The sequence below is a fragment of the Nematolebias whitei genome, chromosome 7 (assembly GCF_014905685.2).
Source record: "Nematolebias whitei isolate Nwh7 chromosome 7, NemWhi1, whole genome shotgun sequence".
Classification (NCBI taxonomy): Eukaryota; Metazoa; Chordata; class Actinopteri; order Cyprinodontiformes; family Rivulidae; genus Nematolebias; species Nematolebias whitei.
Window position 1 is genome coordinate 42,789,352 of NC_056504.1, and position 15,355 is coordinate 42,804,706.

Here is a 15,355-nt window from a genome sequence, read left to right on the forward strand (position 1 = left end):
ATATATATATATATATATATATATATATATATATATATATATATATAAATGTGTGTTAAACCCTTCCCACACCCTTGCAATATTCTACACAATGATTCTAAACTCTCAACGCTCTAAAAGAGCACAGAATGTCGTGATTTCAGCTCCCTGCCTCTGCTGCTCTCAGCCACCTGCAAGCACTCTTGGCCACGCCCACTTCTCCGCTCTGCACGAGAACAGCTGATCAGCTGCGGCAGGAAGCAGCTTATATTGCAGTGCGGGCTGCACAAATGTGTAGCAGGTGCTAAATAATTTAAAATAATAAAATTTCCATGCGGTTTGTGCGGCTGATCCATCAATCAGCCAGTTGTGTGTCATGTCCAATTTTATTTTGAAAAACCACAATAGAGCAAGTCTGCGATAAACAAACTGCGAAGTAGTGAGGGATTACTGAAAATTGTAAAAAGAATGGGTACTAAAACTGAGCCTTGTGGCTTAATTGACTCCAAGAGTTTATGATTCAAGTTTAATATGTTGAAACAAAGAGCTGTAACTGACGCCTTCTTGTGATTTGGCGTCATGCTGAATAAATCTTTCGCTTCTTACAAATTTCAACAATTCGTATTTCTGTTATTCAGATGAAAAGTTTTCAAAGGTTTTCTAGTTTACATTTAATGAGGAAAGTGAAATATTGAAATATCTCCATTGAGCAAGTTCTGAGACCTCTTTCTTAAACTTTGTTGTGCCACATTAGTAGCAGCGATAACTTCCAGGTCATTTCAAGAACAATCCCTCTTGTTTGGCTGGTTTATATTTTAGATGGTTTTTTTAACGTATTTTGTTGCTGGAATATTCAAACTCAGCTAAGTTGGACTGGGACCATTTTAAGACCAGTTTCAGATTTCTCTAGAGACTCTTTCCTGGCTCCAGATCCCGACTCTGACTGAGTGACTCCAAGACTTTCACAGAGTTTTGGTTTAACTCTCCTGTGTGTTCTTGGAGGTCTGTTACAGTTCATTATCTTATTAAAATGCAAATCTTTACAACGGATGCGGAAAATGTTTACACTCGGGGTTGCTCTACATCCGTCCTACTTTCCGTCTGACTACAGCGCCAGTCACAAGTGATAATCTTTCCTGCATAATGCTGCTATCAGCACGGTGAGCTGCAGGGACGTCAGCATTAATCAGGAGGTAATCAGGAGCTGAAGTCCTCTGCACATGCATCTTTTATTTTAAGACTCGTTTAGGCCCTTTTTAAGTTTTTTTTAATGCCCATCTTTTATGGAGGTGGGCGATCCTATACTTGCCTTTGTGTGCGTTTGTCTATTAGCAAAATATCATATGAAACACCGAACTGATTTTAACACAACGCCCACTAATCTTTGGATGTTCATCTTCAGTTGATGATGTTTGGAGTCATCCTGATTGAAACTCATTGATCTTAGCAAACATGAAAATGGCTGCCACTCAGCCACTTTTACAACTAATCAACTAGTGTTTGGTGTAGTGATAGCTGAGAGTCATCCCCAACACACACTCTGAGTGCTAACAGATTGTGTACCATCTTTGTTTCATTTTAAATTGACCTCATGAGGATCAAATAAAGAGCTCGCACATGTTCTAATCCAGGCTTATTTTGTTTATTCTACCAATCCTCAAATCTCAACTGTAAAGAATATATTGTAAATTATCATTTTATTGTTTTAGGATCATTAATACTACATTTTGAGGAATTAAATTCAGTTTTTTCTGAAGCTTGATAAATTTTCTAATAAACGTTAATAAAAAATAATCTTCTATCTTCTAAATGTAATTAGATTTTTTTTTTGTTTTTGTTTTTCATTTAAAAAAACATTAATTTAATTGTATAAAAACTTTTTCGGCTTACTAACTTTTCCCGATGAGATTAAGTTGTGTTAATGTAACCTCCTTCAGTCTCACTTTATCTACCGGTAATCTCATTTTCTACTCCAGAATCTCCCCTTTTAGGAGAAAAATGTAAGAACCAGGAAATTCAATAACTCAAGACTAGAAGAAAATCAAATTTCATTTTATAGAGAAGCAAACTTTGAGAAGTCGAATCTTCCTATGCGGGTTTTTAAAACTGCTCAGTCTAATGGTTTGGTTTTTAATCTTTTTTTAATCAATTTCATTTACAGTTTGTTTTGTCGTTCACGTCGCACCACCGTATAAGTCGCATCAGTCTAAAAATGTCTAATGAAGTGGAACAAACATAAATAAGTCACTTTGCCGTATAAGTCGCATCTATTATGCGTCACTGCTGACAACCCGGAAATGTGGGCCGGTGTTGTGCCAAAAATAGATTGGCTGCCAAAAAAGTGGCCGCGGGAGCATGCACAGGAGGACTTTAACAAGAATTTAACAGGATTAACAATTAAAAACAATTATTTGTTTGCTCAAAATCATAGCAAAGGTGTGTCACAGTTGAACTTTTCCTTAATAAATGCACTTTAATGGTTAAATCGGCTGCATTTCGTCATGGCGGCACGATGAAATGCAGCTGATTGGACGTTTGCTCCAGGAATTAAGAAAAGAGATGAAGGTAGCTTGGTATGGCAAGCCAAGTGTGTCATTAATAGCTACTTTTACCTATTAATGAGACACTTGGCTTGCCATACTGCTCGAGGGCCCTCTAGCAGCTGAAAATGGTAGTGTTCAATATTTTCCATGTCAGAATGAATGAAATTGTCAGATCTCAGCCAAAAATTGGGTTATAAATATGAGGAAAAAATTTATAATAGTCGCTTCAGTGTATAAGTCTCAGGACTTGCAAATTTATGCGAAAAGGTGCAACTTATACGGCAAAAAATATGGTAGTTTAATCAACAGCGAGAGCTTTATAGACACACATTTAGACACAATTTGACACAAATGAACTTCATTTAGTAGAAATTTTTTTGGACCCAATACAAGAAAGACAGAGTAGGAGCTGCGGTAGCTCGGAGGTCAGTGCCTCGGCCTCATAATCCTGAGGCTTCAGGTTTAAGACCAGGTTGCATCAGGCTTACAACAATCATCAAACCTCCAGTGCAAGTTCACTCTCTGTGGCAACCCCTGCAGAAAGGAGCAACAGCAACAACAAAAGAAAGCAGAAAAGATGATGGGTCAGTGGAGGGTGATGTTGACTCAGGATTAAAATTTTCATGCATAAACTGACTCTGAAACATACAAAAAAGTGACTCTTGGTTAATCAAGTTGTCTTGAACGACCTTCAGGCTTATTTCAACATTCACACTGAAGTATATTTACAGAATTTATCAATTTAAAACCTGGTGAGAGTTTACATGCATGTTTTAGCTGCTGCCATCTGCTCTTCTGCACTTTTTTCTTAGAGTTTTTGTTCAAAGGGTGGGTCTGCAGGCTACGAGCACCCAGGGTGTGATTGTATCTTTTGTCTCTGGAGCTGCAACAGATAATCAGAGATAAAATGAAGTTAGAAACAGCATGAAGTCCTTCAGGCAGATAAGATTCGCATGTAGCAAAGTAAGACTGTCAGGTATGTGCCCAATCTGAATCAGTCTGTGTTGCTAACTTTGATTGTTGTAGCTTTTAAAGGAACGTTACAGTTGAGATGGTATAGTCAGAAGTAAATAGTTTGATATTTTTGGAGTCGCAGAGGTGGAATGACATCATAGCTTCTGCTTAGGTAGGCAGGTTTTATTCACTTCTTCTCTGGTTTTAGTTTTGATAGTTTGTTTTTTTATATTCAGTGTATTGTCACAGAAAAAAGGCACAATAGTCTTAAAGTGATAACTGAAACTTTTAAATGTTGGGTTTCATGGAAAGGTTGTGCACAAATCTTTTCATACTAAAAGACTGATACTACATAAACAATATATACACCTATAGGATAGTTCTCTGAACAAACCAAATTTGGAGAAATAAAGTTTAATTTTAAACAGATTAATGAGCTAACGGCTAGTCTTAGCAAGGCCAAGATTTACATAAGTGGTTGCCTTCTTAAAACACGTTTTATTTTTTATTCATGCAACCATTTTTTATGAACCTTTTTACTGTTTATAACTTTGCATTGCTCCATTATTTTCAGATGGTTTTGTGGTTATTTCCAAATAGCTGTATCTCTCCTGGTGCAGCCTGGGGCACCTACAGCAACATTATCAGAACATTTCAGCCAGAAAAACTGTGTAACGTAAAAAAGTTTGTAAAATAGTGTTCAATGAACCAATTTAAGAGTTAAAGTTTTAAGACAGTGGCAGTTCACTTTGGTCTCCCTATTAGCTCATCAATCTGGTCAAAAATAAACACTTTTTCTTCAAAGTGAGGTTTTTCCAGAGCTATCCACAACAAGTAAGATATTAACTATCCTGATGCATGCGCAATAATCCAGGTAGAAAAATCTAAAAAAGTTAAATCTGGTCCTCTGGACATTAAAAAAAACAAAACAAAGCAAATCAACAAAAAATGTAGAAACGTTTTGCCTCTCATCCGAGAGACTTCCTCAGTCTGAGGAGCTGTATTCAGCTCAGTCTCTTAAATAGCACCGTCCCAGTTTTGCTGCTGACAACTTTGGTTGTCAGCAGCAAAACTGGTTGATCCACCCTGAGACGGTGCTATTTAAGAGACTGAGCTGAATACAGCTCTTCAGACTGAGGAAGTCTCTCGGATGAGAGACGAAACGTTTCTACATTTTTTGTTGATTTGCTTTGGGGTTTTTTTTGAATGTCCAGAGGACCAGATTTAACTTTTTTAGATAAGATATTAACTGTAACTGTTCACAATGCTTCCACAGAACCTCACTTCAAAAGAACTTACATGTCACTTGAACTCGATGCAAACAATTCATTCATTTTGCTGCAGCTTTGACGTCCCGCTGACCATAAATGTCAATCAAATGTGTGTTTTTGTTCTGACTGTAGCACTTTTTTTGCTGACCATGTGTTCAGTCTCACCTGTAACAAGGTAAATGTCACTGACCACAAGTGCAACAACACAACAGAAACTGTGGAGGTTAACGCACAATACATTTTTCCTCTTGAATACTTATTTTAAAGCTACACATAAATAAAATGGAACTTTTTTAAAAGTCACTAATATGTGTTTAATGATGTTAAAAAATAACTCCTATATCTCTGAACATCTACACGGGTAAATGTGGCTGCAGGTTCAAGGGAAGGTTTTTGGTTTTCTGTAGCAAGATTAGCCAAGCAGTTCATTACCTTTAATAAATTACTCATTCCATTAGCGCAAAGTCACCCAAAGTACAAACACAACTACAGTAAAGTTTTATGTAGACTTGCAGATTAATGCAGACCAGGTTTTTCTTCACATGAGTGCAAGTCTGGACTTTGTTGCCTAATGAGATCAAAGTTAAAACATCCCCAGACTTGAAATGAGCGAATACCCACATCAAAAGACCCCTGATGGGTATTCAGTTCAACAGTAAGTTCTTGCGTCCCGAGTGGAAATTGTTGAGCCGAAACAGACGTTTAAATCTGGATCAACACATGATGCAGTTTCTGGTTGAGAAAGATACTGTTCACTTTTGGAAAGCAGTGATTTTATAAAAAATAAAATAAAATAAATAAGTTTGACATCTAAATCAATCAGTCTATAAAAAAGGAACATTTTGTGGTTTGTTGTGATGTCACAGGAGAAAAATTGTTCTTTGCAGTGAACACATCCGTTTGTAAATTTTGATTGTGTGTGCGCGTGCGTCCGTGTGTGTGCGTGACAGTAACTTGAACCTAAAGCCTCAGAGTGGGACTTGTGTGTTTTTCTTTCTGTCTGTCATCGCGGGCACTCTCTTTTAGCACACACATAATTGTATCTGTGCTCACACACGCGCGCACACACACATGTTTCCACTGCCACTCATAGGCTGCACATTCCAACACCCGTGAATATCACAAACAGCGCTCCTGCACTCAGATTTCATTGCTTCACATTTGTGACCTTCTTGGTGATCAGCGAGAGTCTGAGGCCGAGCAGGAGGAGCCGTCTGTGCTGAAACAGCCGCAGGAAGAAGTTCAGTCCTGGGCGTTTGTGTCGGGCCTGAGAACAGGGCGAAGGACCTGATCGTGAACAGAAGTAACGTGACTGGCCTCTCAAGCTGTGTCTGAAAGAAGCAGAAAGGAGCTTAAGAGAAAGATGCCTTAAGCTCCTAAAAGCTGCGATTTGCTCTGATAAAAGGGTGGAAGCGAGCCTGCGTTTTGTTCAAATATGTTTTCTTCACGTCTCCTCTGGTTTGTGTCGTCAAAGCAGCAACAGGGGGCAGGGTGCTGTGAGGCAGGGAGGATAATTGTCTCAAGGTGTGGAGAGAGCTCAGCAGGCTGATGCAGCTCTGCTCCTTCATGTGTCAGTGGACACTGCCTGGCATGATTTACACAAAAACAGGTAAAAAAAAAATCAACTGAGCGGGACCACAGGGCGGGAGAACAAAAGTAATATTATTAAATCAACAGTCTCCTATTGTTTTCTTATAATAAAGGAAAAATATTTAATAATAGATTCTGGATGCTTAAAGAAACACAAACAAAACGCAGGAGAAAAACAAAGAAAAAAAAAGAGCGTTGGAGTGTGATAGTGGGTATGAAGCCACAGGCAGGACAAGTTGAGTGTGTCTGTGTGAAGGGGAGGTGGAGGGGGGGTGTTAGGGCCCCAGTGGGGGTTTCTTCCAGAGTTCATCTCTCTTGAACGAGGGAAGGAAAGGGAGGCGGTGAGGAGGGAGGGTGAGTTTGTCTCGTACACAAACTGTCCAGACTTGGAGGCCGGTGTGGTCCGCCTGCGGCAGAGTTACACTTCAGTGTGACTGAAGTTCCCCATCAACTCCGGGAAGGAGGAACCGAATCCACTCGAACCGAGCTGAAAGAGTTCGAACTGAGAGAAAAACAAAGAAGAAGAATCATAATAAGTGTTGAAGGGATAAATAAAACTTTGCACAACAAAGATAGACGAGCTGAAAAGAAACAAGGTTGAGTTTTACTCCGGTTAAGCCTTCTTCAAATGATAATACAGTACACTGTACTACAGCCTGCCTATGTCTCATTACTGCATGTAGTTTAGGACAATTTAAGGATTTCGAATACGTATTTAAATCTTTATTTTTTTTAGATTAAAGGTGCAACAGATAAATCTTGTTTGTCAAAGTGATTTTAACTACAAAGAAACTGATAATGATTTAAAGATCAGCCTGCAAATGTTGCAGCAGTCCCCATTCTCTTCAGCCTTGAAATTTGTGAGTTCTGCCATTAAAGAAACCTTTAAGTCGAGTTTTAAAATGAACAGGCTGCACATTAATGTAAAGTGAGCAAGCTGTACTGGTAATGTGGCAAAGTTCCTGTTAATACCTTGAAATGTACTTTGCTTTCTGCAGCACCACTCCCAAACAGTAAGCGTTGCTGCAGAGTGTTGGATTTAATATTTTATACATTTTTATAATTCCTATCAAGCACTCAAATGTCATGTCACATAAAGGGTGTGCGTGTCTTTCTTCCAAGGTTGAACTATGTTTATAGAAAATGTTTGCTAATTCTAACTAGTTGACCTTTAAATATAATCTCATAGTAGCTAAGGATAATTTTACAAGTTCACATTTGATAAATTACAAGCAATCAAATCAGGCCAGAGAGCAGACTGATTAACATAAATAAAGCTAGAACACAGCTCTTTAATTTAGACAATATAGTTTGACTAAGTAAAATCAAATTAAAAGTATAACCATGATCCAAATAAAAACACGAACATAAGTTAGATAATATAATTATTCCTAGAAATAAACAACTATTTCAAATCAGTGTTATCACTAAGGTATAATCACGTTAAACAAACAGTGTTAACAGTTTAAACGCAGACACAGAAACTTAAGATGATTCTGCCTTAAAAACAATCACCAGGCCTCCAACAGATATTGAATTAACATACCCATGAGGTGGATAATAATTAATAATTACGTATAAACAATTTTGACACGAATCATTTTTGTATCCCTAAAGTAGAATAGCAAGTTAAACGTTAAACAAAAGCCGATTTCGGTGAACCAAAACTTATCTGAAATATAGACGTTAACGTCCTTGAGGGGGCGGGCTAAGTCGTAACCATAGCGACAAGAGAAAGTAATCCCACTATTTAGGAAAAATGACAGCAGAAGGAGCGTTACAGGAAGTAAACTCATCATACACAAACCATAGACATATATTATTACTAGACAAAAGGATAGAACCAGAAAGTTGAAGCTGAAACTAATTTAGTGCCCCCTGCAGGCTCTCTCAAGTACAGCATTAAGCCTATGTAAACAAATGGGACATTTTTCTGATTAAAATATAAAAATTCACCCCTTATAACTTTTTTAAAATCAGGTCAGAATTCTTAATTATTATAATTAGGGGAATAAGCTGGACTTTCAGCACCCAGTCCCTTGTTCAAAGACTTATTGATCAGACAGAACAGGACTTTGAGGATTCATTCATTCATTCAACCTTTATTTAGACAGGTTAATCCCATTGAGCCTCGGGGACTCATTTACAAGAGAGACCTGATTTTATCAAAGAGTGATGACAACAGCAGAGAACAAATATAATCATAGACAATCATGAAGGATGTGTACAAATTGAGATTTTTTTTAACAAGTGAAAATAAAATTCATTCAAACTTTATTTAAACAGGTTAGTCCCATTGAGCCACGAGGACTCATTTACAAGAGAGAAAAAAAAGGTATTTAAAGGAAAATGTAACAAAAAAACAAGATATATAGGATATATTACTAAGTTATTAATCTGTTATATAGGATATATTACCAAGTTATTAATCTTAGGATATATTACTAAGTTAATAATCTCAATGCCATAGGTCAGAACCAGGTCAAGAGTGTGATGATGAGAATGAGTACCGGTAGCTGTTTGGACATTTTGGGTAAAACTAATTGACTATTAAATTATTAAACACTATGCTTGAGCTATCACTTTCAACATCTACATGAATATTGAAATCACCCATTATTATGACTTTATCAGTATTCAAACAAAAACTGAGCATAGGAGCCTGGTGGACGATATACTTTTGTTGGATGTAACTGGGACCCTGTATCCACAATTTCGTTCCACCAGATGTATAACATGTGGTGGAACAACAAATAAAGAAACCTTAACCTCTTTCTCCAAAGCAGCACCCGTAATCTGAGCATTATGGCTTCACTGGTGATCATCAGATGTCAAAAGAGTCTCCTCTTCCAACGTTTCTGTCAATGCTTCATATTCAAATGTGACTAGAGTTTCAACTTGTTGCTCAGCTGGAGTGAACATCACTGCAGAGTTTTTAAGGTCTTTATTTATTTATTTAGCTATTTTTGGATACATTGTAGTTAAAGATGTTATGAAGTACCAGTTAGGTCTTCTTTTTTTTTTTCATTGTACCACAGTAGCTGCATCGAGCTGCAGTGAATTGACCTACCGGTAATGTCCATTCACAACTGCCGCTTGGCAGCCATACTGCGACACGTCTGGTGTTCTGACCTACAGCAGCTGTTGTGATGTCACATACCAACATGTCTGCAGTACAAACGTATTTAAAAATACAAATAAAAGCAGTTCAGTAATGCACCGTCAGACAGCTGTATCGGATAATATTTATTCTTAAATTACTCTAATTAGCATTTTGATCCTATTTAAAACTGTATTACAAATAGAAAAATAAGCACATTGGGGCGATTAAGTGTGGTTTTGCTATGCTGTGCTACAATGAGAAACTCTTCCAAATTGGTAATTGATCTGCATCAATTACTAAATGTGAAGAGGGTCAATTTAACCTACAATATCATTGATTAATCAATAAGGTGCAACCAAGGTTCAAGTTTAAAGATCATCAAATGAGTTTATATAGTTTTTATTATTATGTCTCAAAACAATATAAGTAACCAAATCAATACCTAACGGAGGATGTGATTTTGTTGTCGCTTCAGTAATAAAGTGCGCCCAGTTCTGCAGATACTTTGCAAATGAGGCCCTCAGTACGTTTCGCTCATTGGCACGGACAGTTGTGATTTTCTGGACTGGACTGTTTGCGATAGAGGCTTTTGTTCCTGCTGTGGTGCAACATAAGGAACGCAAATGCAGGAGAAAAGAAAAAAACCTACGCAAGTGAGACAATGAGTGATTTAATTTTTCTGAATATGAAACATGAGTTGAGTTGAAGAAAACTTGGAGGGGGAGAGGGAGTCTGGTGTATGGCCAATCAGAGGGGCGAGACACACCTCCCCTGGCTGTTTTTCTCCTCCTCGCTTCTTCTCCCACCCACCATTTTTTTCCAGCGCTGTGGAGATAGTTGGCTGTGAGTGAGGTGGAGTGTGAGAGGCCCACAGATCCAGCAAGAGGGGAGTTGAGATCAGTTACAGCAGGCAGGAGCAAAGCAGGCAGGCGAGCAAATGATCCAGGAACAAAAAGGCACTTGGATAAAAGAGGAGAGACAAGAAAGAAAGAGACTGTCCAGGTAATTCAGGAGAAGTCAGGAAGACGACCAGGGGGGCAGAAGCAGGGTGAAGGATAGACAGATAGATAGGGAACACCTGGATCAGGCAGGGCATTAGGTTACTTCACAGGAAGCTGCTCTGTTTCTCAGCTTGGCTGCAGAAGTTGTTGGTTTCGCTGCTGTGACTGGAGCTGAGCATGTTCGACTGTATGGAGGCTCTGGGGCTGGGTCCTCGACCCCTCTTCGATGTGTCCAGGCAGGGCTCCTGCATGCTCGCCAAGACCACCCCTTACTTCCCCAGGCTGGACCCTTTCGCCTGGCCCGGGACGGGCAGCGTTCAGTGTGAGTACCCTGTCACTGCCAGATCGGGCCGCAGTTCTTGTTGCAGTCGAGGTTCTGTTATCACGGAGCTCTCTCCCTACAGGAAGAGTCGGATTCCTTTCGATTATGTGTACCCATTCTCACCCTGCAGTTTGTTTGTTTATGCGCTTAGTGTGCTTTGTGAGCGTGAGCGAGTGAGTCGGGGAGTGTATTTATACATCACGGGGTTTGTTTTCTTCATGAATGACTTCACATGATTGACAGATCCTTCCAAACAATGCAGGGACCTAACCCAGTGATGTGTCCAGAAAACTGCGAACTGCCAGCGTCCAAACAGAACCAGCCCTGACAGAGTGACAGCAAATGGGCCTTGAAATCACACGCTGGTGAACTCGCTCAATCACAGAGTTACTTTGGCACAGTTTGCAGAAGATAAATGACGTTAAGAGTCAGCTCTGGTTTCTGCTCAGAAATGTGGAAAAGAGTTGCACGAGAAGACGGCGAGAAAACAAAGTCGTTTGTTAGCAGATAAAATACGATTCAAATGGCGCACAAGCACTCCCAGTTTCTTAGCAGCCGACATTCTTCTGATAGCTCCTGAGCAGGAAGGGCACAGATTGCATCAGGTGTTTGGAGACCGTGTCGTAAGAAATCTAATCAGCTCACAGAAACAAGTCACACAGACAAACACTGTGGAGATAAATGAGAAAACCGCACTTTGTCTGGAGAAACGAGAAGCATTTTTGTTATTCTCATGCCGTCTTTTGCCAAAACACCTGGTAAACCAAACAACAAAAAAAGTTGATTTCCAGAGTTATATTTTCACGTGTTCCTACTTCTTTTCAGTGATTCGAGATGTTCCCAAAAAGCACCTTGAGTCTATTTGTCTCCAGTAATTATTTGGATACCAGTGCATTAAACACTGTCAGGCTCGCAGCGCTCACTAATGATGATGGATGAGCAGTCAGGATGACAAACACCACAGCAGGGCCTGTTTCAACTCGCTGTGGAGCTTTGCCAGATGCCATCCTGAAAGACAAATGTCCACAAACGCTCATTAATCACGTTGTTCTTTGCTTTCTTTTTTATTTGTCCTGCGCAAAAATTAATTCAGTTTCTCTTTTGGTTGTGAAGGTTGCAGGTCTTGTCTTTAATCAGTTTAATAAAACAAAAACAATGTAAAAATTAACAAGTTATTGGGGTGCGGGGGGTCCTGAATAAATTGCTTTGCTCAATCTTGAGTACCTCTATTTTGGTTTGTAAGGACATCGGCATGGTTTTAAACTTCATAAACACAAAGCCAGATGTCTCAGAGACACAACATGAGCTGAATCTGTTTTAAATGATGACAAAATTTAGGAAAGAAAAATAATCTTTACATTTTTATCATTTTGAAATCAGTAAAAACTCTTTTAGGGGGTTTATTGCCGTAACACTTGGAGCCGTTTCTAGTTGATAATTCAAAATATTGCACTTTAACTCATTCCAGTTTCATAAATCCCATTTAGGCTCAGGAATTATTAGAAAGAAAAATATGATGAGTGGTAAACGTGTTTGGGGTTATAAATTCCTGAGCGTTTTTATCTTCTGCGCCTTTCCTCTGTGTTTGTGTTGACGGGGTCATCTTCGCCTTTTCCTGCATTTTTTTTAAATGTGAGGTGAGTTCAGCACCTCTTTGCCTTCCTTTGTTTCTGTGTCAGGAGGTATTAAAGGGAAGGGGGGGCGAAGTCTGCCCACTCCTTTTTCTCTCGTTTCCATTACAGAGTGTGTTCCTCCCAGAAAAAAGTTTTTTGTTTTTTTTTAATCACATATGGATCACGTTAGCTGCCTTGCTATGTGACCAAGCCCTTTAAATGATTCAGTTACAATTAGAAAGGGTCAATTAAGATATTGAGGTGGTGTCGGAGGGTGTGAGAGAGAAGAATGGCAGGATGAAGCTGGAATTTGGGATTCAAGGTGTTTTAGACCTTGAGGGGAAACACTCCTCTCCTCTTCATTCCCTGATAATCTCTTTCTTTTCCCTTGGCATCCTCTTTAAAGTTGGTTCTTCAAAGCCTGTCAGACAATAGACCTTTGTATCATTGCATAGGGGGAGCTCAGTTGACGCCAATACAATAGGGAGAAGCTGTTACAGATAGTCGCTGATAGAGACTGAAGATGTTTGATTTATTAAATAACTTTTAATTGAATTGCCACATTTCTTTTGCTTTTGCTCTTTAAATGTGTTGTCTCTGTCCCTTTATTAGCAATGGCGTGGAAGGAGCTCTGAAAATCTAAAAGTATCAGCTTGAATGAGTTTATGTGTGAAAGAGAGACCTGCACCATAAAAAAGAACAAGCGCCAACAACAGCGGATATCCTAAAATATTACATTTCCCTTTTTTAGTTTTAATTATTTGACCAGAACTGTTGAGCCTGAAAGAACAATTAATTGTCTCGAGACATTTTTTTTTTAAAGTTTCTTGTTGCAGCTGAACCTCATGAAGCAATTTATAGGAACGTCAATTAAAGTGTTTTCATTTGTTGGCTTACCTTGATATTAAGGGAAAAATGCACATTTGATGGTTTGAGGCAGATTATGTGATGGGACCGTGTGAGTGATGTCAGCTGTGGTGAAGTTTAGCTTAAAAGGATAAAACTGCTTTGGATACAATTTATATATTTAGACATGTACAGTAAAAGTTTTCCCACTCTTGGATGTTTTTATTGCTCTCATAAAATCAGTCATAATCTATTTAGACTGGCCTTTAAAATACTTCTATGTCAAAGTGAAATATAATTTTTATAATGTAATGCCAGTTAAATAAAATATGTGACGCAAAGTAGGTGATTGCACAAATATGCACCCCCTTTCGAGTTGCATCAAGACATCAGGTGTAATCTTTGTCATGTTCTTTGGGGTTGGACCCAGGTTGGGCTCAGGAACTCGAGACCAAGATAATATAATAATATATATTATATATTTATTAATATGAACAAAAAGGGCTGACGTGGCAGCAAAACTTGGATAAATGATGAGAAGGGATGGAGGGACGGAGACAGGAGCATGACACCGTGCAGGACAATCCACAGAACAATAAGGAAACGCAGAATATATAGAGACACTAACGAGGGGACAAACACAAACGGAAGGACAACCGGTGGCAGAAAGCTGATGACACTGAGGAGGGCAGGACAGATGACACCAGAATCACAAAACACACACGGATCCTCTCAATCTTAACGAATAAATTGAGATTCCAAGATAATTTAGGATTTTTAATATCTTTAATGTACTTGTACTTGTGTACTTAACAAAGCTGATGCTTGACATTGTGATGATGATGCTCACATGGCAAGTAGATCAAGAACAATTGAATAATTCGTATGGATTTGCTGTTTGAAACCAGAAAAAATAGTCTAATTTCCCAGTTACATTCCCAGTTTTGTTCTTTAACGTGTGCTCATGTGAGAAAAGGCTTAAACCAACAACTTGAGAGGGTTCCACCACCAGTCGGGCTCAAACTTGTTACTCTTCCTGGCATCTCCAATCCTGTCTTGACAGCTTATTTTAACAAGCTTGTTCTTCAGGACTCCTAAATGTTACTGTGCATCTTCGACTCTGTAAATATAGAACAATGCAGGTAAAACAGCAGTAAATTCAAAAGATTTCAGTTGTAGAGCAGTAAATATATACCGTATTTTTTGGCCTATAAGTCGCGTTTTTTTTTCCAGAATTTGCATGCCCTGCAACTTATATGCCGAAGCGCCGTATTTATGGATTATTTCCCATATTTATAAACCAATTTTTGGCTGAGCTATGACCGTTTTCATTCATTCTGACTGAAAATATTGGACACTACCATTTTCAGCCACAATATGGCACTCAAGTGGTATGGCATGCCATTGTATCATGTAATAGGTAAAAGTGGCTATTAATGACACATTCGGCTTGCCACAGCCTTCCACCTTCATCCAGCTCACCTGGAGCAAACGTCAAATCAGCTTAATTTCGCTGCGCCGCCAAAATGAAGCTGATTTGACCATTGAAGTGCATTTATTAAGTAAAAGTTAAGCTGAGACACACTTTTGCTATAAAGTCGAGCTAACTAATAATTGTTTTAGATGCTTATCTGGTTAAATTTCGAAGAAATGCGCAGCTTTCCTCTTTCCTGATTTCCTCCCTCAGAGCGTGCTCCTGGAGCACCGAGGCAGTGGATACTTTTGAGAATGCAGCTGATTTGACCGTTAAAGTGCATTTTTTAAGGAAAAGTTAGACTGAGACACACCTTTGCTATAATTATGAGCAAACAAATTGTTTTTAAGTGTTAATCATGCTAAATTCTTGTTAAAGTCCTCCCGTGCATGCCAATCGATTTTTGGCACAACACCGGCCCACATTTCCAGGTTCGGCCCACATTTTTGGGTTGTCAGCGGTGACGCGTAACAAATGCGATGCGTCAGTGGTGATGCATAATAGATGCGATGTGTTTATGTATTTTTCCACTTTATTAGACATATTTGGACTGTTTTGACTTATAGGGCGGTACAATGTTTACGGCAGAAAATACGGTAATCTTTAATTCACAGCATCCACATCTTTTTTCCCTGGTAACAAGAGGTTGTGGGTGATTT

General features: G+C 38.8%; 1 protein-coding gene across 2 annotated transcripts in view; it reads left to right on the forward strand.

Annotated features, from left to right (window-relative positions):
- Positions 1-15,355, forward strand: part of LOC119411936 (retinoic acid receptor gamma-A) — a 53,776-nt gene that overhangs the window by 20,520 nt on the left and 17,901 nt on the right. The window contains exon 1 of one of the 2 annotated variants that reach the window (XM_037678906.1): positions 10,544-10,763. The exons of the other annotated variant lie outside the window; for it this stretch is intronic. Within the exon in view, the coding sequence (XP_037534834.1) occupies positions 10,619-10,763 (145 nt within the window). The 5' untranslated portion in view covers positions 10,544-10,618. Of the gene's footprint in view, positions 1-10,543; positions 10,764-15,355 lie in introns of those variants that run through there. 2 annotated transcript variants of the gene reach the window in all.